General features: G+C 43.1%; 1 protein-coding gene across 7 annotated transcripts in view; it reads right to left on the bottom strand.

Annotated features, from left to right (window-relative positions):
- Positions 1-1410: 1410 nt before the first annotated feature.
- Positions 1411-26348, bottom strand: part of PHF8 (PHD finger protein 8) — an 81718-nt gene continuing 56780 nt past the window's right edge. For 5 of the 7 annotated variants that reach the window (XM_045578307.1, XM_036428881.2, XM_045578306.1 and 2 more), the window contains 8 exons: positions 23596-23774; positions 23225-23310; positions 22592-22725; positions 21513-21826; positions 16863-16958; positions 9122-9231; positions 4843-5206; positions 1411-3940 (listed from right to left, as the gene is read on the bottom strand). In XM_045578307.1, coding sequence (XP_045434263.1) covers positions 3852-3940; positions 4843-5206; positions 9122-9231; positions 16863-16958; positions 21513-21826; positions 22592-22725; positions 23225-23310; positions 23596-23774 — 1372 coding nt within the window. In that variant the 3' untranslated portion in view covers positions 1411-3851. Of the gene's footprint in view, positions 3941-4842; positions 5207-8092; positions 8201-9121; positions 9232-15476; positions 16219-16862; positions 16959-21512; positions 21827-22591; positions 22726-23224; positions 23311-23595; positions 23775-26348 lie in introns of those variants that run through there. The other 2 variants (XM_045578309.1, XM_045578310.1) reach the window with 2 other exon arrangements.

The following is a 26348-nucleotide window of genomic DNA, read 5'->3' on the forward strand; positions in this document are numbered from 1 at the left end:
CGGTGGGAAACTTGGAACTGAGGTCCCGACCTCACTCCGGGGGCTCTCCACGGAACACACCTCCCAGTGCTGCTTCTTACCTAAAACAGGTGCTCAATAAGCGTACGTTGGGTTAAGAGTTACAAAAGATTTTTTAACATGGTGAGGGGAAAGAACATGAGTTTGGGAGTCAGGCAGATCCTGTTGTGAAAGACCACTGGCCGGCTTTAGCCTCCTTCACTGTAAAATAGGCCATTAGCCTGGCCAGCGTGGCTCAGTGGTTAAGCATCGGCCTATGAACCAGGAGGTCGAGATTCGATTCCCATGCCCGGGTTGCAGGCTTGATCCCCAGTAGAGGGCATGCAGGAGGCAGCCAATCAATGATTCTCTCTCATCATTGATGTTTCTCTCTCTCTCTCTTCCTCTCCCTTCCTCTCTGAAATCAATAAAAACATATCTTAGCAGAAACCAGTTTGGCTCAATGGATAGAGTGTCGGCTTGGGGACTGAAGGGTCTCGGGTTTGATTCTGGTCAAGGGCATGTGCCTTGGTTGCGGGCATATCCCCAGTAGGGGGTGTGCAAGAGGCAGCTGATTAATGACTCTCTCTCATCGATGTTTCTAACTATCTCTCTCCCTTCCTCTCTGTACAAAATCAATATATTTTAAAAAAACAAAAAACATATCTTAAAAAGTAAAATAGGCCACTGACTCTCTCCCAGAGTTGTCAGTGAAGTCTAGATGAGAAACCCCTCACCAATGTCAAGCGCAGGAAAGGCACTTACTACATGGCAGTGGTTATCAGAGAGAGGTGGTAGAACTGCGGTAAAAACAGATTATGGAACCAGGCGGGCTCCACAGCTTGGAAGTTATTTTGCCTCTCTTTCCTCATCAGTAGGTGAGGATAAAATAAATTGATACACATAGAACATTAAGAGCAGTGTTTGGGATGACATGTTAGCTCCAATGATTATATTCTATCCCTTGCACTGGCCCTAAGCACAGTAATCCAGTTCAGCCTGGAAAAGAGAGGGGGGAAGAGTGGAATAGTAAGAGAGAATGAGAGACCCCAAAACTTTACATTAATAGAAAAGAAAAAAAAGATACAGGTGTCAACACTAACAATAGCCCATGGAAGCTATGGAAAGCCTTCCCAACACTCTTGTTGAGCCCCTTTGAATTGCTGCACCCTTTCTTTTCTGCTCAATATCCTTCTGAGTATCTGTTTTGCATGTGAACTGTGTCTTCTCGCGAGGGCAGGGACCCTGTCCTCTCCCCACCTCGGGTATATAGTTGGGCGCCAGCAAAGTGCTCAGTTGATGGAAGGGCGAGTTGGAGAGTAGCTATGGAAGGCGACATTCCTGGGACCACCACCACCACCACCACCAGCACCACCACCACCACCACCACAAAAAAGAACGCCAATTCAGTCATTGCCAAGATAAATCACTTTTATCTCTATAGGAAAGGGAGGACCTAAAAAAAATATAAATTACATTAGTAACACAACATAAGAAAAAAACAGGGGGGAGGGGGAAAAAACAAGAGAAGTCTGTATGATGCTATTCTAACCTGTTTATAAAAAGGCCCTGCATCAGAAATTCACAATCCTACCCACTTCTAAAAATATATTTAAACATGTACAGAAGCGGTGGGCTTGTTTTTAAATTGTTTGCTTTTTTGTAAAAATATATTAAAGGTGAATAGAAATCCTCTCTCCCTGCCCCCTATCTGCCCCCAGCTCCGCACTGGGGATAGGAGACCAGAGGTAACTCTCACCGTGTTCTAACCCTTGGTTCCTACCACTCCTAACCCCTCCCCAACTCACTTCACTTAGAACCTGAAACATTAAAAAAAAAAAAAAAAAAAAAAAAAAAAACACACTAGCCTCTTTGGAAAAGCATAACTCTGAGGGTAAACTTGCTTTTCATTGGAAACACAAAACAACAAACAGGAAGCTCTGGCAGTCCTAAACTAAAAGGAAACCCAGTTGTGTGGAGATTGGGTTTCAGCTCCACAGAAACTCCTAACAAAGAAACAGAGGGGAAGAGGCCTGGAACGAGGGGATTTGCTAGCAATTAGCTGCCTTTGAAAGATCAGGGGGGAGGGGCTGTTAATGAGCAGAAGGGCCGGGGTCCTGGTCTTGGTTACAGCAGTCAGGGCCTAGTCAGACAGTCGCCTACAGGGGGACAAAGGCTGCCCCCTCCCTCCCCTCGCCACCCTCTGCCGCCTTGAAATCCCAGGAAAAGCAAAGCTGGGCAGAAACAGAGGAGGGGAGTGGGGACCTCACGTGCAAAGGGGGAGGTAGCCAGGCTTTTTGCCTTTGGTGTCACTAGATGGAGGACTGCTTGGCCCCTGGGGTCCCCAAGGTAGAAAAAGCAAACGGGACTAAGGGACCCCTGATTCCAAGGAAGGGGAGTCGATGTGGGCTGTGGACAAAGAATGAACGGGAGACACCAAGATGACACAGAGGTCTCACATTTTCCCTGTGGCCTGCATGGCAGCTGTTAAGCTCCCCAGAAGCACTGGGCCAGCTGGGTGAGGCTGGAGAGGGGTGGGTGGGGGTACGGGTGCACTCCACCTGGGCAGTGCCAACATGGAGGGGGGGATCATTCTCCATCTAGTCCAAGTTGCCAGAAAAGGCAGGCCAGGTGGAAGTGGAGGGAGCTGGGGGACAGGGAGGGAGAGGGTGGGCACTGTCTGGACAACAGACATCCACAAAGAGAAGGGGAAGCAGGATCAGATGACAAGCTCCTGTGACGTGAGTGCTCCCTCTCCCAGGCTCTGGCCTGTGGCCTCCGCACTCAGCTCGAGCGTCCACCTGGCACTGGGAGTGCGGTGGCCAGGAGTGACAGTGTGAGACCCGTGGTCTTCTGATCAGGATGTCCGGTGGGGGAAGCAGCAGGGCCGAGCTGTCCTGCCGTCCTCCCTGGAAGGGCCGCGCTGCGTTCTGGGATTCAGGTGAAGAAGTGAAGTCATCTGCTTCGGTGGCAGGTGCTATGAGGCTTTGGGAGACGGTTTTCACCTGCTGGGACTCAGCACAGCGGCGTGGATCAAAACCCAGGCCAGTCCCGGGAGCTCAGCCTGGGGACTTCACCTACAGCCACTCCGAAGTAGCTTCCGCCAACGGGCTCTAAAGTGATGCTCAACGTCATGGTCAAAGGCTCTCCCCGCCTTGAGAAGTGACAGGAAGCTCTCCTTTTCCCAAGGAGGCATCAAGTCAGCCCATGGCCTCTCTGGGCTCCCTCTGGCAATGGCCCATGGGGGGAGGGGGGCAGTGAGGAGGCGCCAATCCCCTCTTCATGTCCATGAACCATTTGGCAAGAAAGGGCAGAGGCCAGCCCCTTCTCCCAGGAACAAGTCTCAAGTGGGAAATGCCCCCTGGGCTGCGGGGAGGAAGGGGAAGGCAGGATGGGCTGGGGGGGGGGGGGGCAGGCTTCTGGAGACGGGGTGGAGTCGTGGGAAGTAATAAGCGCTGGGCCTCCCCCTCAGGACCGTGGCAATACTGAGGCCCAGGCTCTCCTTCATGCCTCTCCTCACCCTGCCTTCTGGCTCTCGGCGGGGACAAGGCTGGTGAGAGGGAAGTGGGTTAGAGCAGCAGCAAAGAGAGTTCTAGTCGGCTGGAAACCTCTCCCATTTACCTGCCACTCAGAGGTATGGAGGAGGAAGGCAGGATGCTCTGGAGGAATTGGGGGGGAGAGTTGGGGGGGCCAGTGAAGAGGCCTGCGGGGGAGTCCCTGCCTTTGGTCAGTTCCAAGAAGGCGGGACGATGTGCCTCAGCACCTTGTTGGGGGCAGAGAGGATCCAGGAGTGCCCCGAGAGTCGACTGTGAAGGCAATGAGGGTGAGGGGTGAGGGGCAGGATGCCAGGGAGCTCACAGAAGCAGTTTGCCATTTCTGTGGATTTTCAGGATCCGGCCGAGTCTCTGCTTTGCCGTGGCCAGGCCTTTTTTGGGACGCTTTCCTGTGGGGCAACCAAGAGGTAAGCACACACCATGGCAAGGGCTCCGGCAGCAGCTCCAGTACCGCCGGTCCTCAGCCCCCCTCTCCTGAGCCTCTGCCCCGTGTCCCCATCCTTACACCCACTCCAGGCCCATCCCGGGCAAGAAGTGCTCCTCACTGCTCCCGTCCCATCCCACATGCCTCCGCTCCTCCTCCCGGGACCTTCCGCCACAGGCTCCCTGCTTACTCTGGCTCCTTTTCTCCACTGTTTTTTAGTCCCGTTTTCCTTCCTCTATTCTTCGGGGAGAGGACTGTGATTCCCAGTCCCCTTATCTTGCCCACCAGTACAGACAAGTACCTGGTTAGTGATTATAGCTCAGGGTCCCTAATGATGCTACCCCCAGAGCCTTGTTTCCTTCCAAACCCCCATCTTCATCAGCCAATGCCTCACCCCCTCAGCTATGTGCTCTAGAGGCTGGGCTTGGAGGGCCAAAATGAGGGAAAGGAAGGTTCGAGTCCCTGACCCTTGCCTCCTCCGCTCTCCCCACATCAAATCACCTCCCACATCCCATGTGACCGCCTCCATATTTAACCCATGTCCCTCACCCTCTCCATTCCCTCTGCCCGGGCCTCCCCTCCCCCCACCTCTCCTCACTGCAGCTTACAGAATGCGTGTGCCTCCTTCTCAGACTTCCCCCTTCAGCCCATCCTCCGCTCCGGCCACCAGAAGCTCTCTGTAGACCCACATCTGAGCCTGTCCCAGCTTAACGCCAGTCGATGTCACTTCATGGCCTGTGACATCAAGGCCAAGGACCCTAGGTCAGCCGCCAGTGTCCCTTCCTGTCCTGCCATCTACCAGAGCACACAGTGTTTGGAGCTGATGGCCCTATAGTCCTCAAGCCTACAACCGTATGGCAGTTGTACCTTGTCCTGCTTGACTGCTCTGAGAGCCAGCTGAAGGGCGCCGCTGGGTCAAGAAGACGCCAGGGGCCATGGGTGTGGTGCTGCGGTTCGCCTGGGCCATGCCGAAGGCATTGGGGCGAGCGGTATACTCGTGGTCAGCAAGGCTTCCTGAGAGGGCCTCTTGTTTAGGCTCAGGAGGAGGTACGGGTGAGGAGGAGGAGGTGAGAGGCGGGGGTGCAGCAGGCAAAGCCGGGGCTGGGGCTGGTGCTGGTGCTGGCGCCGGCGCCACCACGGTGACATTGGACTCTTGCGGGCGAGGCTGTTCTACCTCCTTCGGCAAAGGCTTCTTCTTGATACATTTCTTCTTCTGGGCCTTCTGCAGCTCCTGGAACACAAGCCAAGTGGGAGGGGAGAGTTCAGGAGTGAGAAAAAAGAGAGAATCTCCCAGAAAGGAAACTGGACAGTGGTCAGCGTGGTTCTGCGCCCCACCCCCAACCCACATCTAAGCCTGGATATATGTACACGCAGACCGGCCTTCCGGTACCTGAGGCCATCTCTCCGGCACCATCTACCCTTAAGTCATCACTGCCCCTAATCAGTACAGTGGCAACAGAAAGGCAAATGAGCTCCGAGACGTGGGGTTTTGGTACTAGCATTGCCAATTATGAGGTGGATCGGGAAACTAATAATAGCCAAATTTATGCCAGCAGCTGAGACACTTTATGTACTTTATCCCATTTACTCCACAGGGCAGCCCTGAGAAGGAAAATCTCTATTTACAGATGAGAAAACTGAGGTGCAGGGAGTATCTTGAGCCTAAAGCCTTATAGCTAAAAAGATGTGGTGTATGTGAACACCCACCCTGCACACTTCTCAAAATGGGAACGTCTGAAAATAAAAGGGTAGAGGTAGGTTAGAATAAGATAAACTTGGGTTCAAATCGAGGTTTGTGCTTCCTAAGTTGGATGACTTTGTTCAAGTTACTAACCTTTCTGAACCTCAATTGCCTCATCTGTAAAATGGGCAAAACAACATGTTTTTCAGGCTTGTCGGAAAGATTAAATCAAATAATAACAGAAACAACATAGTACATCATAGGTACTCAGGAAGTGAACTATTACTCTATCTTCTTCCCTTAAACTGGTGTCTCTTCCTCTTGCTGGTCTTTTTCTTTGAACAGAGGACTTACAAGCCTCTAGTTCACCAATCTTAAAGCCTCGATCTGGAAGGGAGGGATGCATATGGTTGTGTCACTTCTCCCAATATCTTGGACCTCATCCACCTATGGCTCTATTGATCTACTATCCACTGCGCAGTGGGTACCTGTGGAGCAGGCATCTGGAGCCCTGAGAACCTGGAAAGGTGATGCTGAGAGCATGTGAATGACTTCACCTTCTGAAATGCTACACAGCCACAAAGACCACCTCAGTGATTACATTTCTCTGCCTTCTCCTGGCAACACGGGCCTACTCATGTGGCTACCATAGGAATTTCTGAGAGATAAGAATAATAATATTAGTAATACATGCCAGGCACTATTTAATACTCATAAAAAGTATTAGGAGACTTCTAATCCCATTTCTAGTAGAAGAAACTATGGCACCAAGAGGTGGTCAATTTCCCAAGGTTAGGGGATCTCTCTTTTCTCAGCCACAATGCTATTCCACCCACACTAGAACTGTATTTCTGCCCCTATTTTTCTCTACTGAATCCAGAAGTTATCTGTTCACGCCTAGATCATGCAGCCAATTTTTCCTATCTCTATTGCCTATTTACTTCTCATATCATTAATCCGGATCCCCCACAGGAGACTACACTGTCCTATGATAAGGCCACTTTCACTGTGACAATTCTTTTGCCCAAAAAGCCTAGCAGGTCCACATCCAAGTTCAAATTCCCTGGCCTGACAGTCACTAGCCTGACCACTTACACTCACCTAACCCATAATGATAACAATGAAAAAATAACATGTCTACAGTAATTATACTCTGTGGCAAGTGCCATTCTCAAGAGTGTCTGCATATATTACCTCATCTAATCCTCAAAGTCTACAAGAAAGCTGATGCACAGATAATTAAGTAATTTGCTCAGCAATAGAGGATTCAAACTTAAGCAGGCTGGTCCAGATCCCTTTTATTTCTTTTTCTTAATCCTCATCCGAGAATATTTTTTCCACTGATTTTTAGAGAGCAGAAAGGAGGGGGAGAGACACAGAGAGGGAAAAACATCGATGTGAGAGATACACATTGATTGCTTGCCTCCTGCATATGACCCTGCGGGATCCAGCCTGCAACTGAGGTATGTATCCTTTACCGGAACCGAACCCAAGACTCTTCAATCCATGGGCCAAAGCAGCTAGGGCCGGAATCCATTTTTTAACTTCCATTTGTCTCACCCCATTCCTCAACATGAATCCTCCAATCCAAGAAAGATCTGCTCACTCACTCATCACTGACTAAACACATATTTAACACAGTGGGGATACCAAGTTAAGTTAGATGTAGCCCCACCCTTGAGGCCCTTACAGTTTAGTAAGCCACAGAAAATTACTCTTACGGTTCTAAGTGCCCTGGGAGAGTGCTATGAAAGCACAGAGGATATTGAAATATATTGGTGGTAGGTGGTGTGAAGGGGAATTAGGTAAAGCACCTCAGAAGATGCTATGACTCCCAGTGGGCAGAGGGAATAGCTTGCGCAAAGGCACAGAGGCACCTGATCCACTGAGAGAACTGAGTACTGCAGTGCAACAGTGTGGCTGGTATAAAGGGCCTGCATGAGGGGCCGGCAGGAACTCAGGGAGAAGCGGTGACCAGAGACCAGATCAGTAGGGCCTTGTATGTGTATCAAGTTCTCCTCTGGAATGCCGCCCTGTGACACCTCCAAAAGCTTAGTCTGCAAGACCCCTCCCCAATTTCAAACCTCTTCTTTAAGGTTATCCCTGATAATCGAAATAGAAATAAGCTCCTCAGAAGGTACTAAGAGTAGTTTTCACACTTTTAATTAACTTGTCCGCTTATTTAAAGCAGAATTCCTTTTCTTTTCAATGACATTTTACATGGCACGAGGATATACATAACAGAGAAAAGTTCTGCGTGGTCTCCTGGCTCCCAACAATAACCACCGAAACACTTGCAAGCAACTCCAGCGTGCCGTCACCCATCATATTAAAAACAGTTCTATTCAACTTTATTTAAATAGGGTATAATTACTTAAATAAATAAATACTTAACAATTTCATTTTACGTAAATAGCAACTTAAATAACAATTTCCTTTTTATGTAAATGGAAGTTAGAGGATATGAGTTTGCATCTTGTCTCCTCCATCTACTGGCTGTATTATCCTGGACTAGTCACTTAAAGACAGTCTGATTTTCTTCACCTGTAAAATGATGAAAATATAACCTATTGAAAAGGGGTACTGGGAAGATTACATGAGACACTGTACAAACACAGCACCTAACATAAAACAGATGCTCAGTAATAAATGTCCTAAGCTACAGGAAGTGGCACGAGGCACTAGGGGGATGTCGATAAGGAGATAAACATAGGATTCCCCTCTAACTGCTCCCAGGGTTGCTGAGCACATTATACACATTAAACAACTTTGTAAACTTTAACATGCTTAAAGGTTAGCTTGACTGTAGTGGAGTGACCCTTTAAAACAAAAATTAGTGGGTGATGCTTTCTTGGGAAGCAAGCGGACAAGATTAAGATCCAATTTTGGGGCCTGGCCAGCATGGCTCAGTAGTTGAGCACTCACCTATGAGCTAGAAATTCATGCTCAAGTTGGGGGCTCAATCCCCAGTGTGGGGCAGGCAGGAAGTAGCCAATCAATGGTTCTCTCATCATTGATGTTTCTCTCCCTCTCCCTTCCTCTCTAAAATCAATTTAAAAAATGTATTAAAAATTTTTTTTTAAGATCCAATTTTGGTATAGAGGACAAGAAAAACCTCTATCCCAGTGCTGGTAAATGGCTAAGAACTTGAGCATACTCAATCGAGTCACCCCCTTGGGACTTCATCTGAAGGCAAATGTTCTTACTCAAGGACAGAACTGTCCTGCCCATCTGAGAGGCTTTTACACACCCAGAAAAGCAAGGGCTGTTCTCTGGTCCCCCATTTTCCTTCATGTCAACCGTGTAACCTGCGGAACAAGCTTCTCATTGAGTTGGGATGGGAAGGGTAGAGATCAAAGGTGCCCAGTCCCCAGTGAGACAACAGTGGGAGCCTAGGTCTGAGCTGTGAAGCTCTAAGTGAAACTAGGATGAGAGCAGGGCCATTGCTTGAGTGTCAGCACCTACCTGCTGGGCCAGCTTTGCAGCTGCTGCAGCCAAACCTGTCTCAATGGAAGCCACCCGGGTCCCCTCCCGCACAGGACGATCCTGCTTTGGCAGAGTTGGGGTCACACGGGCTGCGGAGGAAAGAGGATGAAGACATTTATCTGAATGCTAACCATATCCCCTACCTCCAAGCTCTCCAAAGATGATCACACTGGGCTTTGTACTTCTGGCTTTAACAAAGCCAGATTTTGTTTCCTGTCGTGTAAGAAAATAGCTCCCAGATGCCTAAAGTACACAGAGCACATACTTATTAAAGGATAAAAGTTAATCTCCTTAAATTGGCAGTTAAGGTTGTACATCTTCTGCTCCAGGCCTACCTACCGCAACCACCTTATTTCTGCACCCACGTTCTCAAGATTCTCCAGACAAAATGGCTTCCTCATTACACCTTCAGAATATGCACAGCTCATCTTCTCTCCCTGTGCCTTCCTCCTTATCATCCACACTGCCTGGAGTACCTTCTTCCCTTCTGTCCACTTCTTCCAAACCTTTTATGCAAACCTCTAGGACCTTTCTGGCTCCTCTCCCCTGAACTTACAATGTGTGCACGTTTCTTAATATATTAATTTCACCATCTTGTTTCCTAATGGTGATGTGTGTTCTTTTGTCCACTCAGCCAAGCTATGAGCTACTGAAGATCAGCTTCTTCTATAACCCTTTCATAATGAATTTAACAATCTTGAATCAAAAAATAGTTACTCATCTCACATTTTACATAGGAAGTGTATGTCAATATAACCAAACAGCATCCGATGACGAGGAAAGCTCTTTATAGAAGAATGCCAGCTGATAAATGCAGGATGAATGACAGAATTAGGAAATCACAGGTTTGCAAGCCCTAATATAACAACTGATTCGAGGGCACTGGACATTCACACAGTACCAGAGTATCACCTCACATGTTATTTGCTAGTCTCAAGAAAGGAAAAAAAAAAAAAAAAAAACCACAAAACTTTACAAGGGCGAGATCAGGAAATCACTCCTTTACCTTGATATTAATCTTATAGTCACTAATAAGGAGACAGACAACTTCATGCATCTCCTAATGCAATGCAACAGGAAATTTACAGTATCATCTGAGAAGTAGGGGGCATGCAGGAGGCAGTCAATCAATTATTCTCTCATCATTGATGTTTCTATCTCTCTCTCTCCCTCTCCTTTCCTCTCTGAAATCAATAAAAATAGATTTTAAAATAATAATAAAACAAATAAAATACAGAAACAGACTCATAGATACAGATAACAAACTGACGGTTGCCAGGCGGAAGGAGGCTGAGTGAAAAGGATGCAGAACTACAAATCATTAGTCATGAAATAGCTGCAGGGATGTAAAATACAGCACAGGGAATACAGACAATAATACTGTAATAACTCTGTATGGTACTAGGTGGGTACTTGAAATACAAGGGGGGACACTTTGTAAAAGTTTATGGTTGTCTAACCCCTATGCTGTACACTTGAACCTAATACAAAATAATATTAACTATTAACTGTCATTGAAAAATAAAATTTAGCCGAAACTGGTTTGGCTCAGTGGCTAGAGCGTCGGTCTGTGGACTGAGAGGTCCCAGGTTCAATTCCAGTCAAGGGCATGTACATTGGTTACAGGCACATCCCCAGTGGGGGATGTGCAGGAGGCAGCTGGTCGATCGATGTTTCTCTCTCATAGATGTTTCTAACTCTCTATCCCTCTCCCTTCTTCTCTGTAAAAAATCAATAAAATATATATATTTTTAAAATTAAACAAACACCCATTTTAAAAAAGTGCGAAATTTAATGAGGGCAGTGAGCTTTGTGGCATTTTAACTTGTCCTAGACCCATCCAAGTCTCATCAGCTCAGAAGTAGCCTGGAAAGATAAAAGCTTACATTTCCAGGAATATTGGGAGCATAAAGGAGCTGGAGCTTTCTTTGAAAGCCCAGTGCTCTGAAGCTTCTCCCCAGGGGGTATTTATCACCAGTATTTAAAGGAAAGTGCTTAATGTCACAGCCCTTAAGAGGATGGATAATAGTTGTGGCAAACAAGACTAACCCAAAGGCTTAAAAAGAAAAGCTGAGCAATGGGCTATCCACTGGGGATTTAAGGAGCTCCCACACATTTTTGGGAATCTAGGAGGCCATAAGCATTCACAGTGTATGATCCGGAAAGACGTGAGAAAGCCCTAAGCACTCCCTCTGGCTGATGCTGAGGATCTAAAAAGCAGGAAGTGAAGCCTTAGGAAAGTTGTAAACTGCCTGCCTGGATGTTGAAGGCACACAGAGCCCCTTTATCTAGCACTGGGAGACTTACTGACTCCAGGCATTTAAGGAAATCAATGCCCAATCATTAAATGACCACTAAGCTAAATGAGTAGAGACTTCAGTAGCATATACTGAATAAAAAAAATACATACTTTAATGACTTTTCTGAATTAATGCCATAAATAAACAAATAACAAGTAGCAACAACACAAATCCTGGAAAGTAGAGTGGGGCATATCTGATTTCCTGGGTTGCCACATTATTGAAAAGTTCAGATTTCAACAAAAAATGATAAGACATGCAAATAATAAAGTGTAGTCATACACAGGAGAACAAGTAACATATAAACACTGTACCTGATTTCCTAAACAAGTTGGATTTACTAGACAAGGACTATATACCAGCTATTCTAAGCATCTTCAAAGACATAATGTAGACCATGTATAAAGAATTAAAAGTATGAGAATTATGTTCCAGCAAACAGAGAATACCAATAGACAGAAATGTAAAGAATGAATTAAACAGACATTTTGAAGTTTTAAAGTAAAATAACTGAAATGAAAATTTCACTAAAGGGTTTCAACATCAGATTTGGGCTGGTAGAAGGGAAGAATTAGTAGCTTGAGATTTTTCCATTCTGATCTGCAGCAAGTAAAATGAATGAGGATTATCAGCAGAGACAAAAGAATCTGTGGGGTGCAATCAATTTAACAACACATACATATGAGATTGCTAAAAGAGAGTGAAAGGGGAAGAAAGACTATTTGAAGAATTAATCACTAAATTAACAAAATTGAAATCAATAAAATATATTTTTAAAAATCAAGTGAATAAAAAATCTGATGAACAGAATAAACTGGTGAATATAATAGAATCAGGGGCATAGAAAGGGAGTGGACCGACAATTCTCAGGGAAAAAGGGGTATGGGGGAGTGCAAGAAGCGACTGGTCAAAAATCATACACCTATGGATAAGGACAGTGGGGGGGGGGGCATAAGGGCATGGGGTGGGGTGGGAACCAGGTGGAGGGAAGCTATGGGAGGGGGGAAAGAGGAACAATTGTAATAATCTGAACAATAAAGATTTAAAAAATAATGGGTTTTTATGTAGAATGAGGGGAAATTACCATAAACAAAATTACATATGTATACAAATAATAACTATTTCCTTACTACTATATAAAAAGGGCAATTTGAAAAACCTGGAGTCAGTCATAACATGGATAAATGAGCAAAGATCAGAAATAAAATTTACAAAAGAAAAAATTCTAATGCTACTATGAACATCAAGGAAATAAACATTAGTAAGATACTGTTGTTTGCTTGTGAATTACCAAAGATAAAAAAGATATCATGGTGGAGACTGCTTGTTCTCAGCTCAGTATCATTTTCCCTTTCTTGCTTTCTTTTTTTTTTTTTAATACTCCATTTCCCCGAAAATAAGAGAGTGTCTTATATTAATTTTTGCTCCCAAAGATGCGCTAGGTCTTATTTTCAGGGGATGTCTTATTTTTCCATGAAGAAGAATATGGTACACATTTATTGTTAAATGAAAATAAAGGAAATTACCTGTATACGGTATGGTAGTACGGTAGTTGTCAACACAAACCAGACAAACTGTGAATCCTACAGTATCAAGAATTTACTCATTTATTCAATGACAATCATGTCATCATCTTCTGGAACATTATCATAACAATCCAATTCCTGAATTTCCTGGTGAATTTCTTTCAGAATCAGTGGACCAAATCTCTCATGTTTAGCCTAGGGGGGGGCCTTATTTTCGGGGGATGCCTTATATTTCACTCAGAAGGAAACCTATAAGTAGGTCTTATTTTCGGAGGATGTCTTATTTTCGGGGAAACATGGTACATATTTATTGATAGCAGGGAGAGAGGGAGCAGGAGAGAGAGGGATAGAAACATCAATGATGAGAGAGAATCATTGATCAGCTGCCTCCTACATATCTCCTATTGGGGATTGAGCCCACAAGTCAGGCATATGACCTGACCAGAAATCAAACCATGACCTCCTGGTTCATAGGTCGATGCTCAACCACTGAGCAACACCGGCTGGGCCCTTTCTTGCTTTACGACAAAATACATTACTTTGGGGGACAGAAATGTACCTAGCTAAAAACAACATTTCCTGGCCTGTCTGGCAGACAATCTTGGCCATGTGACACAATTTCAACCAAGATTTTATATATTTAAAAGACTGCCCAAAACCCCACAACACTGTAACTCAGAGATCTCTGCAGAGGTAAAGCAGCCATCTTGTGACCCTGAGGGGATAAGCACTCACTAAGGATGCCTGATAGGTTACTGTTACTCATAGGCAAATACTATTCCTAACTGATATGCTCAATGCCTGTAAAGATTTATAAACAATATCCTCACACATGGCTGGTGAGAGTGTACACTAATACAGCCTTTCTGAAAAGCTATTTGGCAATACATATAAAGAGCTTTTAAAACACTCATATTAACAAATTGTATTGGCAAGGGTGTAGGGAAGTAGGCACTCTCAGGCATTGCTTGTGGGTGTATAAACAGTCTCTAAGATGGAATTGTTAAGTGAGAAAGGCACATAACAGTGCATAAAGTATGCTTCCAATTGAGTGGGGGGAAATCTGTGATTACTCGTATATGCATAAACTACCTCTGAAAGAATAAACATGACCCTGGTAACAGTAGTTGACTCCAGATGAGAAATTGGAAGGCTATGGAACAGGGACCGGAGGAACTTTTCACTGTACACCAATAAACCTTTTTTTTTTTTGGCCCATCTAGAGTCTCATGGAGATCCATCCTAAGTAAATAATCAGAGATACACACACTTACATAAAAAGATGCTCACCCAAATTTCATCACTAACTGTGAAAACTTGGGACTAAAAATGCCCCACATCAAAGGAGAAGTTAGGTAAATTAGATATATCAATGAAATAGAATGCTTTGTAACTACTAATATATTATTTAGGAGCGATGGCATAGGTATGTGCTTATGATATAATGTTAATTTAAAAGGCCAGATATATTTATTGGCTTTAAACCTTTTTTTAAAAAAATATATATTTTATTGATTTTTTACAGAGAGGAAGGGAGAGAGATAGAGAGCTAGAAACGTTGATGAGAGAGAAACATCAACCAGCTGCCTCTTGCACACCCCCCACCGGAGATGTGCCCGCAACCAAGGTACATGCCCTTGACCAGAATCGAACCCAGGACCCTTCAGTCCGCAGACCGACGCTCTATCCACTGAGCCAAACCGGTTTCGGCTGGCTTTAAACTTTTACACTCAACTTCTAGTCAATGTAGAGTTATAATTCTCAAGACAATGTAAACAAAAAAATGTGACTCATAGAAGGCTGGAGAAAAAATAGCAGACAGCCCAACCAGTGTAGTTCAGAGGTTGAGTGTCTGCCTATGAACCAGGAGGTAATGGTTCGATTCCTGGTCAGGGCATATGCCTAGGTTACAGGCTCAATCCCCAGTGGGCAGGAGAGGGGGGTGTGCAGGAGGCAGCCGATCAATGATTCTTATCATTGATGTTTCTATCTCTTTCTCCCTTGTCCTTCATCTCTGAAATCAATAAAGAAATACATTTTTTTAAAAGCAACTGTAAAAAAAAAAAAAGCAGCCATAATGAAAAAATTATGTTATAAACTCTATAATACCGAGTTTTGGAAGTAACCACAACAAAAATGAAAACTATGAGGCCCTCACAGGCAGGGAATTGTAGGCGGGAAAAACAGAGGAAGACGACAACTGCATTTCATCCTAAACTCCTCTATTATTTGATTTGTTACCAGATACACACATTATTTTGAATAAAGGGCAAGTTGAAACCGGTTTGGCTCAGTGGATAGAGCATCGGCCTGCAGACTGAAAGGTCCCGGGTTTGATTCTGGTCAAGGGCATGTACCTTGGTTGCGGGCACATACCCAGTAAGGGGTGTACAAGAGGCAGCTGATCGATGTTTCTCTCTCATCGATATTTCTAACTTTCTGCCCTCTCTCTTCCTCTCTGTAAAAAATCAATAAAATATATTAAAAAATGAATAAAGGGCAAAATAATTTTAAAGTAGGATATATGATTGTATCATGTGATTTCAATCATAAAAAGAGAAAAAAAAACTAGAAAGAAATATATCAACACATTAACAGTGGTTGCTTCTGGGTGGCAGAATCATGGGTGGTTTCTTTTTATACTTCCCTCTATGTTCTGTAGTTTCCAAATTTTCTAATATGCTCATAAGTCAGAAACGATAAGAGAAAATAAAATCAGAAATCAGGCCTAAGGAAAGAAAAAATAAATACTTGCTGATTGACGCGTTAAGGGAACACTTTCCAGGGCTGCCTTGCAAACACCAGACTCAAATAAGGCTGGGTGAGGAGAGCAGGCTCTTTACTTCCTGGGGAAACCTAGGTACTGAGATGCCAGCACCCTCTGTGATGGTCTGCTGTAGTAATGACCTCAATTTGCTCACATCTTCTTGTATGCATGAGAATTTTGCAGCTCCCTTTCAGGAGGTGGAATCTACTTTTGGAATCAAGGCTTGACCATGTAACTTGCTTTGGTCAATGGAACAATAGAAAGCATGACACAAGCCGAGACTTGAAGAGTCTGCACACTGGGGCTTGTCCTCTCTTGATGCTGGATACCCTTGTGCTTGCTACTTTGAGAAAAAAAAACTTGTCGGTGAAAGACCACACAAAAAGAGGCCCCAGCCCAACCTAAGTTAGATCCCAGACATGTGAGGCAGACCCCTACAGATCATCCAGCCCCAGTCAAGCTGGTCCAGAACAGGAGATCAATCTAGAGAACCACATAAAAGATTTTTTTTATCTGGAGAATAATGAGAAATGATGAACCGCTGTTGTCCTAAGCCACTAAGTTTTGGGTAGCTGGATAAGCAGCAAAAGCTAACTGACATATCTTCCAATGTGAAAATCGCATGGCCAATAAGATGAATGCATTACTTTCATTATCCTCTAAATTCCACGGCCAACTTAATGATCATTTTCTTCTTTTCTCAAAGATGGCCCCAGCGAGCACAGGTGAAAGTCTAAGGCGTCTTGCGCCTTGCAGAGCTCAGTAGTCAGCATAATTTCCCTCCTTTGACATGAGTATTACCGAAGGGTTATGATGATGGTAGCAGAATACTCTCTCAGAAGTTTTAGACTGCTTGCTAAAATCCGTTCAAGGTCTTCTTCATTTCATTTTAAGCCATATAATACCAGAAGCAAAGTGCTCCATTACCCCTGGCTTTGCTGAACTGAGTGCACAAGCTGTGTTTCATTGATCATTTTTGCTCGAGCATCTAATCCCTGGCACACACAGGCACAGTTTGCTAAATAAACAAATGAGTGACTGAATCAGGTCTTCCTATAATTAATATCCCACCGACCTCCAGCCTATTGGTCCCCTAACCACCCCCACACCGTTTAAGGACAGAATACCTTTAGGACTCCAGGGAGCATCATCTGAATTCTTCTTCTTCTTGGGTCGAGATTTCAAAGCAGGGTCGTCGTCATCAGATTCCAGGGAAGGGTAAACTATAGTGAGAGGGAAAAGCAAGGTAAACTGAGATCTCATCCAGAAGGGTGAAAACAGAAGGATACCTACAACTCAGCTCCTACCACTCCCCCCAAAAAGGACCTTTTACTTAATCCATATTCAACTACAGGAGTCCCTGACTGAGCCACTTCCTTTTCCTGCCTTCCTGCCTTTGCCCCCTGCTGCCAATGTCCTGCTCCAGCATCATCTAATTCTGACTCACTCACCCAACCTCCACTTAGTGAGTAATTTCATGTGTTACTTCACTGACCCTGCAAAATTCAGCTCTAGATTCACTCCCTAAAGCTCTGCCTCTTTCTCGTAATCTGATTCAGGTGCCTCAACACTTCATAGAATCCTGTGCATACCCTTACTGTAGTTATTTCTTATATGGTGCTTAAGAGGTAATTAGTAAATCTGTCACCCCCAATTTACCAGGAAGACAGGGAAATGTACTGTTTGGTTTCAAACAAAGGGAGCCTAACAATGCAGAGGAGGTGCTCAGAAAGTGTTTTTTGAATTAATGAAAAAAGAATGGTACACACATTATTCACAAAAAGGGAACAAAAAGCCTACTTGGCTGAATTAGGAACAGAATTACTGGAACTGAATGTTCTGGATATCAAAACACACATATACAAGCATCTCATGCTATACAAATACACACAAGCATCCAGTTTTATCACCCTCTCCTTGGAATCCTCAGATAACCCCTAGAGAATTTAAGGGGAAAGTGGTCTAGAAAAGTCCTACTGATGAGGTCAAACTCTGCTGCTGTGGCTAAACCTAAAAGAGAAGCAAAGAGAAGTTGAAAACTTCCTCCTAATGACCAGCTTCAAATTTCTCTAGAATTTTACTTCATCAGAGAAATTCAGTCTCCCACCTCTTTCTAGAACACAGGGTTGGCCAATCTATAATAATAAAAGTGTAATATGCTAATTAGACCAGACAGCAGAACAACCTTATCCTTCTGGACAAAGCCGCTATGGCTGAAAGGGCCAAGCCCCTTGCATGAATTTCATGCCTCGGGACTCTAGTAGATATACGAAAAGATGCTCAAAGTCACTAATCACCAGAGAGATGCAAATTTAAACAACAATGAGATTATCACCTCACAGCTATCAGAATAGCTATCATCAATTAGTCAACAAACAAGAGCTGGAGAGGATATGGAGAAAAAGGAGCCCTAGTGTACCACTGGAGGGAATGCAGACTGGTGCAGCCACTATAGAAAACAATATGGAGCTGTCTCGAAAAATTAAAAATGGTCCTGGCAGGTTTGGCTCAGTAGATAGAGCGTCAGCCTGTGAACTAAAGGGTTCTGGGTTCGATTCTGGTCAAGGGCATGTACCTCGGTTTCAGGCTCGATACCTGGCCCTGGTCAGGCTCATATGAGAGGCAACCAATCATGTGTGTATCTCTCTCACACTGATGTTTTTCTCTGTCTCTTCCCCTCCCTTCCACTATATCTAAAAATCAATGGAAAATATATCCTCAGGTAAGGATTTAAAAAAGAAAAAAAAAGAAAAAGAAGGCACTCTTATTCTTTGGGACAGCATGAATGGACCTGGAAATTATTATGCTAAGTGAAATAAGCCAGTCAGAGAAAGACAAATACCATATGATCTTACTTACATGTGGAATCTAATGAACAAAATAGATCCTGAGGCATGGATGCATGGAATAGACTGCCAGATCTCAGAGAGAAGGGAAGAAAGGGGGTAGGAAGAGATGAACCAAATAACTTATATGCACAGGCCATGGACACAGATAATAGTGTGGGGAAGGCCTGGGGTGGGGTGGGAGCCAGATGGAGGGAGGCAAAGGGGGGGAATGGGGGACGTCTGTAATACTCTCAACAACAAAAGACTTAAAAATACTCGCAGGAAAAAAAATACTCTCCGCAAAATAAGAATAGAAGTGAACTTTCTTAACCTCAGAAGCTATAGCTAACATCATAATAGTGCAAAGACTGAATGCTTTCCTCTTTGATTGGAAACAAGGCAAGGGTGTTCACTTTCTTACCACGCTGTGTTTGAAATGCTAGCTAGAACAAAAAGGCAAAAAGAAAAAATTACATACAGATGGGAAAGAAAGGAATAAAATTGTCTCTACTTGAGCAGAGGCTAGGTGGAGGGGACAGAGGGAGGGGCGGGGAGAGATGAGGGAGAACTGTAATAGTTCATAAATTTTCAGAATGTGATGTTTTTTAGGAAACAGAGAGGGGTAGTGGTTGCATACATCCCATTGTAGCAGAAAAGTCTCTGATGAAAGATGTCAGTCTCCATAATTAATCCACAAGTACTACGAAATCCTAACAAAAAATCCTAATAGAATTTTTCATAAAATTTGACAAGCTGATTCTGAAATCCATCTGGGGGGGGGGGGGAGAGAAGCTCAATAATGGCCTGGAAATTCTGGAAAAATAAGAACAAGTAGGTTGGCATCTCCTTGTTAAATTGCCTTCCTAGTGCTGCTGGGCAAAGCAGGAGCAGGGAGGGTATGGGAAAGCAGAGGCTGACTGAGCTGCTTGTTCTGAGGGGACTAGTAAGAGCAGCTCTGGATGTCTTGGCTGGAAGTGGATGTAACTGTCTGCTGAAAGTGGGATGAACTTGGCACGCCCCCAAGACCAATCATAGCTCAGAACAGAGATGATGGGCTTGATGAGCTTCTGTGTTCTCAGGTCCGACGCAAGTTCTGCAGAAGGAATTTGCCTTACAAAACACAAGACCTATAGTAACTAATCTATGTGTTATTGCCACAGGAACAAACAAAATGATTTTATGGAACAGAATAATAATAATATCTAATACTTACACAGCACTTACCACAAGCTAGACAATGTTCTAAGTGCTTTATGTAAATTCATTTTAACCCCACAACATCCTATATGAGGTAGGCACAGAGAGGCTAATTAGCTTGCCGAAGGTCACATAGCTATTAAGGGACAGAACTCGGAATAAAGGGTAGAAAAAATATTTAGATTTACATGGGAATTCAGTTTATGACAAAAGTGGAACTTCAAATCAGGGGGATAATGATGAATTAGTCAATAAATGGTGTTGGGGAAAATGACTACCCATATGGGGGGGAAATAAGTTACATTCTTACCTCCCACAATTCACAAAACTTGATTCCAGAAGAAAAGCTAAAATTTTAACTTCTATATAAGTTTTAGGTGAAAATAGAAGAAAAATCTTACACAAGCCATAATATACCAAAAAAATGGTAAAGATGACTGTATAAAAACTGAAATCTTCTATATGCTAAAAGATACCATAAATAAATTAAACACAAGCAACAGACAAGAAGAATATATTAAAAACACTCCCAACAAATGTAGAATAAAGAACTCACAAATCAATAAGAAAAACAAACATCCTAATAGAAAAATGGATAAATGACTGAATAGATAATTCACAGAAAAGTAATAAAGAAGAGCCAATAAACATAAAACAAACTGAGACACCATTTTTTGCCCTCTGGGAAAAATAAAAAGGCTAGTAACATCCACTACTGGTAAGGCTGGGAGAGACAGGTTTTGCTCAGACACTACTCACATACTGGCCATTTTGGAGGGGGATTTGGCACTCTTAACATTTATTTTGTACATATCCTTCAACCCATCATGTCTCGCCACCCTAGATGTTAGCTGGCATGTGTGCTCTAAAGGTTATTTATACAAATTTTCATTGAAGCATTGTTAGAAATAGGGAAATATTAGAAACAACCTGAATGTTAATCAGCAGGAAATGGCTAAACAAATTATGGTACAGCTATGCTATAAGACTACTATGCAAGAGGTTTATCTCAATATTATTGATGATATAGATCTCTAGAAACTGATAACTGAAAGATATCCAAGCAAGCTTTAAAACCACAGACACTAAACAGCACTACACCTTTATCTATTTATAGCTACATGCAGGTATAAAAGAAAATGAAAGGTGTAAATCAAACTGATAATAAAGGTCACCTGCCTCAGATAACCTGAGGCGGATGAGTGTTAGTCAAAAGTAACTTTTACTTTCTGTCTTGTTCTAATTTGGGTCAATAGCACTAATTTAAAAAAATAGTATTAAAACAAAAGCCTACATTAATGTCAGCTATACTATACAAAAAAATGCTTTATACACTGAAGTACTCAATAAATCTTAGCTTACAAAAATAAGTCATCTCATGAGTCATGTAAAAAGCTCACTAAAAGGTTATTATATATACTTTTGCTAGGGATGAACAGAATGACATAGAAGACACAAAAAATACAGGTGATGGGAGTGAAATAGGCAAGAGGGGAAAAAGTCACCAGCAGGAAGGTTGGACTAAAAGTGAATGACAGCTAATTATAACAGCTATCAATTTCTGAGGACCACCCATGAGCAAGACAGTATGTCAGGTGTTCTGTACAAGCATCATCTCTAATTCTGAAATCAAGCTGTGCGATAGCCCCATTTTACAGATTATAGAAATATGGCTCGACTGTCCTGGACTGAGATTGGGATTGAGTCTGGGGTGGGGAACCCTTTTGTCCTATACTCAAGAGCTCAGCTTACTATACTCTGCATCCTTGAAGCATGCGCCCAAGCTGTCCTGTTCATCCAGACTGGCGTTCTCCTCCTCCTCCTCGCTCTCGGTTCTCCAGTATGCTGGCCGCTTGATGGGCCGCTTTCCTGGGGTGCGCTGGGAAGCAGGACTGCTCGACACTGTACCCAACCCACTGCTGGAGCTGGTGCTGCTTCTGTCCTGCCCCCCGGTCCACCAGGCCTGCAGGCTGGAGGTAGCTGGGGAGGACGACGAGGACTGCAGGTTGGCCATGCACAGCATGCCCTGGATGGCCTCCTGGGTGCTAGGAGAGGCAGGGGCCTCGCTGCAAGGGACAGAGGGGAAATGTTTAGGCGGGGTGTCTTTAGTTGGCAAGGGAAACTAGTCATCAGAATAGTCGGGGAGGAGGGCCACAGCTGAGGGGTCAGGGTGAGAGGAGGAAGAGAATCATCCCAGGTGAAAAACCAGAAATCAATAAAGATTCCAGACAGTATCACAGACTGTTTTCACGAAAAGGCCAGTCCTTCTTGCTTCAAGTCTCTCCACAGACAGCACGCAACATGGCAAAAAGAGGGGCGCATCTCCCTCCATGTCCATCCATGCTGCATTCTTTCCTTTTTTGTTTTTTAAAAGATCCAGTTCTCCTTCCTTATCTCTTCCAGCCCCTCTTCCAACTTCCCAAGACTGATTCCCCTTGATGTCTATATAGTCAGTGTCTCTCTCTCTCTCTCTCTCTCTCTCTCTCTCTCTCTCTCTCTCTCTCTCTCTCTCTCCCTCTCCCTCTCCCTCTCCCTCTCCCTCTCCCTCTCCCTCTCCCTCTCCCTCTCCCTCTCCCTCTCTCCCTCCCTCCCTCCCTCCCTCCCTCTCTCTCTCTCTCTCTCTCTCTCTTTCTGACCTTACGTTTCTTAGGGCAGATTTCATGTCTACTTTATTCTTTCAGTCCAAATGCCCTGGCTAATCCTGTTCTTTGTCCCTTTAAATAACTGCCTGATAAATATAAATGTTTGTTGACTGGTGGCCTCAGCCCTAAGAGTGGGAGGTGAGGGTATGCTGTTTGCCTTGGAAAGGGGGGATCAAAGCCAGTACTCACGTGAGGGCAGCATAGTCAGGTCCCCCCACCTGCCTGCTGGCCTTGAGCAGATCAAGAATTCCACCAGCTCCACTCCCATTCCCAAGCTTGCCTTCGACCCCTTCTACCATGTCCTCATCTGTTGTATAGTCCTCCTGTTGGGGAAAAAGGATATTGCCTTAGCTGCCCGGGGTTGGTCAGATAAGTGCCCAATGATAGTCTCACTCCTGAAACTAATATCTTCTGAGCACCAAGTATAAACTAGTATAAACAGAATATTCATTCTTTCATCTTCATTCCCACAGCATCTTTGTGAGGTAGGTAGTATAATTCCCATTTTACAGATAGTGAAACTAAGGCTCAGTGAAGTTAGTTTGTGCAAGATCACAATCAGACATTCCAAATCAGATGTTCTTTCTGCTACCTCACTCTGCTTTTATTCTACTCTGTATTAAAGACTTAAAAATATTTTAACTAAATTACCATCTTCCATTTATATGCTCAGCAGCACTTAGTACACAATCTTTCACTTAACAAATACCGTAGTCACTGAATACACAGGATATCTTCCTCCTCCCAAGTAGAATGACAATAGCTGCCTTCTGTCTCTATAACCAGAATGAGAAGAAGACTAAACACAGGGCAGGTTCCTACCTCAATATCAAACTCAACTTCTCCTGGTTCTCGAACTCGGTTGGGGTCAGAGCAAGGCTTCGCACGAGGCAGCTTTCGAGGAAATTCTAGAAAACAAAGGTATGCACTTATCGCAAAGTCAAACACCTTAACCAAACACCCAGGGGAAAGTGAGACTATAATATTCCTAAAAGTAATGACCACAGACGACTGATCTAGAAAGGTTAGGAATTAGCTTACAAAGAAATTTCTAGAGCAAAGTCTACACGGAGGCCTACAGAGCTGGTAAATGAGAATGTCAACAAGGTCAGGACTAACGTCTGGAGTCTATCAAGGACACAAAAAATTCACAATAGCCCAAGAAGCAGGAAAGAGAAAGAACAGGTACACACTTGGTCTTATTATCAGAGTCGTCTTATCCTTTCCCAATCTCTCATCAATCTGCAGTTCATCATCCGAATCCAACTCAAATCCATCACCCATCATGTGTTCTGCCATTAGCCTAGCTTTGTCTGCCTTCCTTGCGATCTTGGCTCGCCGAGACTTGGATAAGCTCTTTATCCTCTTGGTACTAGAGGAAAACGGAACATAAAATCAGTCACACTCAATATTGTTATGGTGGCAATTCTCTCCAAATTGATCTATAGATTCAATGCAATTCCTAACAAAATACAGCTAGGTTTTTTAAAAGAAATTAATAAACTAATACTAAAATGTATACAAGCATACAAAGGTCTCAACTGGTCAAAACAATTTGGAAAAAGGACAAAACTGGAGGACTTATACTACTCAATTTCAAAATTTACTATAAAGCTACAGTAATCCAGGTAGTATGATACTGACATAAGGACAGACATATGTCATTGAAACTGTACTGCAAGTCTAGAATTAAACTATTAAGTTTATGATCAATTGATTTCTGATAAAGGTCCCAAGGCAATTCAGTTGGGAATGGATGGTCTTTTCAACAAAAGTGCTGAACTAACTGGCTATCATATGCAAAGAAATGTGGATTCGTACTTCACATCATACTCAAAAATTAACTCAAAGTGGATCATAGGTCTAAATGTAAAATCTAAAACCATAAAACTTCTACAAGAAAACAGAAAATATCTTTGTGACCCGGGATTAGGTAGAATTCAAAATGTTTGTGCTTCAAAAGACATTATTAAAAAAAATGAAGAGACAAACCACAGACTGGGAAGAAATACTTGCACATCATTTATCTGGAAAAGTATTTGTATCCAGAATATTTAAATAACTCTTAGAACTCTATAATAAGACACATAAACCAATTAAAATGAGCAAAAGATATGAATAGACCTTAGTCATTGAATGCACAGGATATCTTTTTTTCTAAAGATGACATACAAATGGCCAATAATCACACAAAAAGATGCTCAACATTGTTAAGTCTTAAAGGAAATGAAAATTAAGCCACAATGAGATACCACTTTATATCCATCAGAATGGCTATAATTAAAAAGGGAGACGCCAGGACCGGTTTGGCTCAATGGATAGAGCGTCGGCTTGGGGACTGAAAGGTCCCGAGTTCGAATCCAGTCAAGGGCATGTACCTTGGTTACGGGCATATCCCCAGTGGGGGGTGTGCAGGAGGCAGCTGATCGATGATTCTCTCTCATCGATGTTTCTAACTCTCTATCTCTCTCCCTTCCTCTCTGTACAAAATCAATAAAAATATATTTAAAAAAAAAGTCCAAAAATCTTTCCAAAAATCGGGACTTTAAAAAAATAAATAAATAAATAAATAAAAATAAAAAGGGAGAGAATAACAAGTGTTAATCAGTATATGGAGTAACTTGTAATTGCTGGTGGGAATAAAGTTTGGAGGTTTCTTAAATAGTTAAAAATAGAGTTGCCACATGAACCAAAACTTTACTCCTAAGAAACAAAACAAATATGGCCACACAAATATCTGTATGCAAAATGCTCATAGCACCATTATTCATTACTCAAAGTGGAATCAATCCAATGACCACTAACTAGTGAGCAGATAAACAAAACGTGATATATCTATACAATGAAATACTATGCAGCAATAAAAAGGAACCAGTTAATTACATACTACATCATGGATGAACCTAAAAAACATTATGCTAAGTGCAAGAAGCCAGACACAAACACACACATATTGTGTGACTCTGTTTATAGGATGTGTCTGGAAAAGGCAAATCTATACAGACAGAAAGTGGATCAGTGGTTGCTGGGTCTGGGGGGAGGGGAAGGAAATCAGGTATATAAGGGTATTTAAGTGGGTATATAAGAGATCTTTTGGGGGATAGAAGTTTTCTAAAATTGGATGGTAGTGATGGTTGCACATTCTTTAAATTTATTGAAAATCATTTAACAGTACACTTAAAACAGGTTAACTATATGGTAATTAAATTATACCTCAAGAAAGCTGTTAACACGTTAAGTGCCCAACCTGTTTTGTCTTTCAGATGGAAAAGTACAGTGTTAGTCACTGGTGACTGACTGGGCGCTTAACGTGTTAAAAAAAAACAACAAAAACACTCAAAAGTAGCTTAAATAATCCTATTATACATGGTAAACAATATTAACCAGTATAAACTGCTAAAATAAATCTTATTATAAAAAACCCACATTCTTGGTAAATAATATGAATATATATTTGACATATACAGCGAATAGTCATTTGGTGAACTAGCTTTCAGTTAACTGGCTCTCATTAAATTGGCCTGGCCTCAGAGAGTGGTCGGGAGAATTAAATAAGCTAATGCAGAGACTGGCACATGGTGAGTGCCCAATGTCGCTAATGAAGTTCTTGGGGCCTCAGTTTCCACATTAGTAAAATAGGGATAACAACCCTGGTCTTCAGGGTGGTTTTGAGGATGAAATAAAATAATGTATGTAAATAGCTAAGATAGAAGTTGCTACAGAGTGGGAGCTCTGTAAATGGTAGCTATTTATACCCAGATCTTTTATTAACATCTAATTAGGAAAAATGTCAAATATATTCAAAAAATGTAAAAGTATAACCAATTCCCATGTACCTATCACCCAGTTAAGTTCCGGCAATTATCAATCTTGTTTCACGGCCAATCTTGTTTCATTTGCACCTCAGCCTCCGCAAAACACTGCCTGGATTGTTTGGAGAAAAGCC

Source organism: Pipistrellus kuhlii, unplaced genomic scaffold (assembly GCF_014108245.1).
Source record: "Pipistrellus kuhlii isolate mPipKuh1 unplaced genomic scaffold, mPipKuh1.p scaffold_m20_p_95, whole genome shotgun sequence".
Classification (NCBI taxonomy): domain Eukaryota; kingdom Metazoa; phylum Chordata; class Mammalia; order Chiroptera; family Vespertilionidae; genus Pipistrellus; species Pipistrellus kuhlii.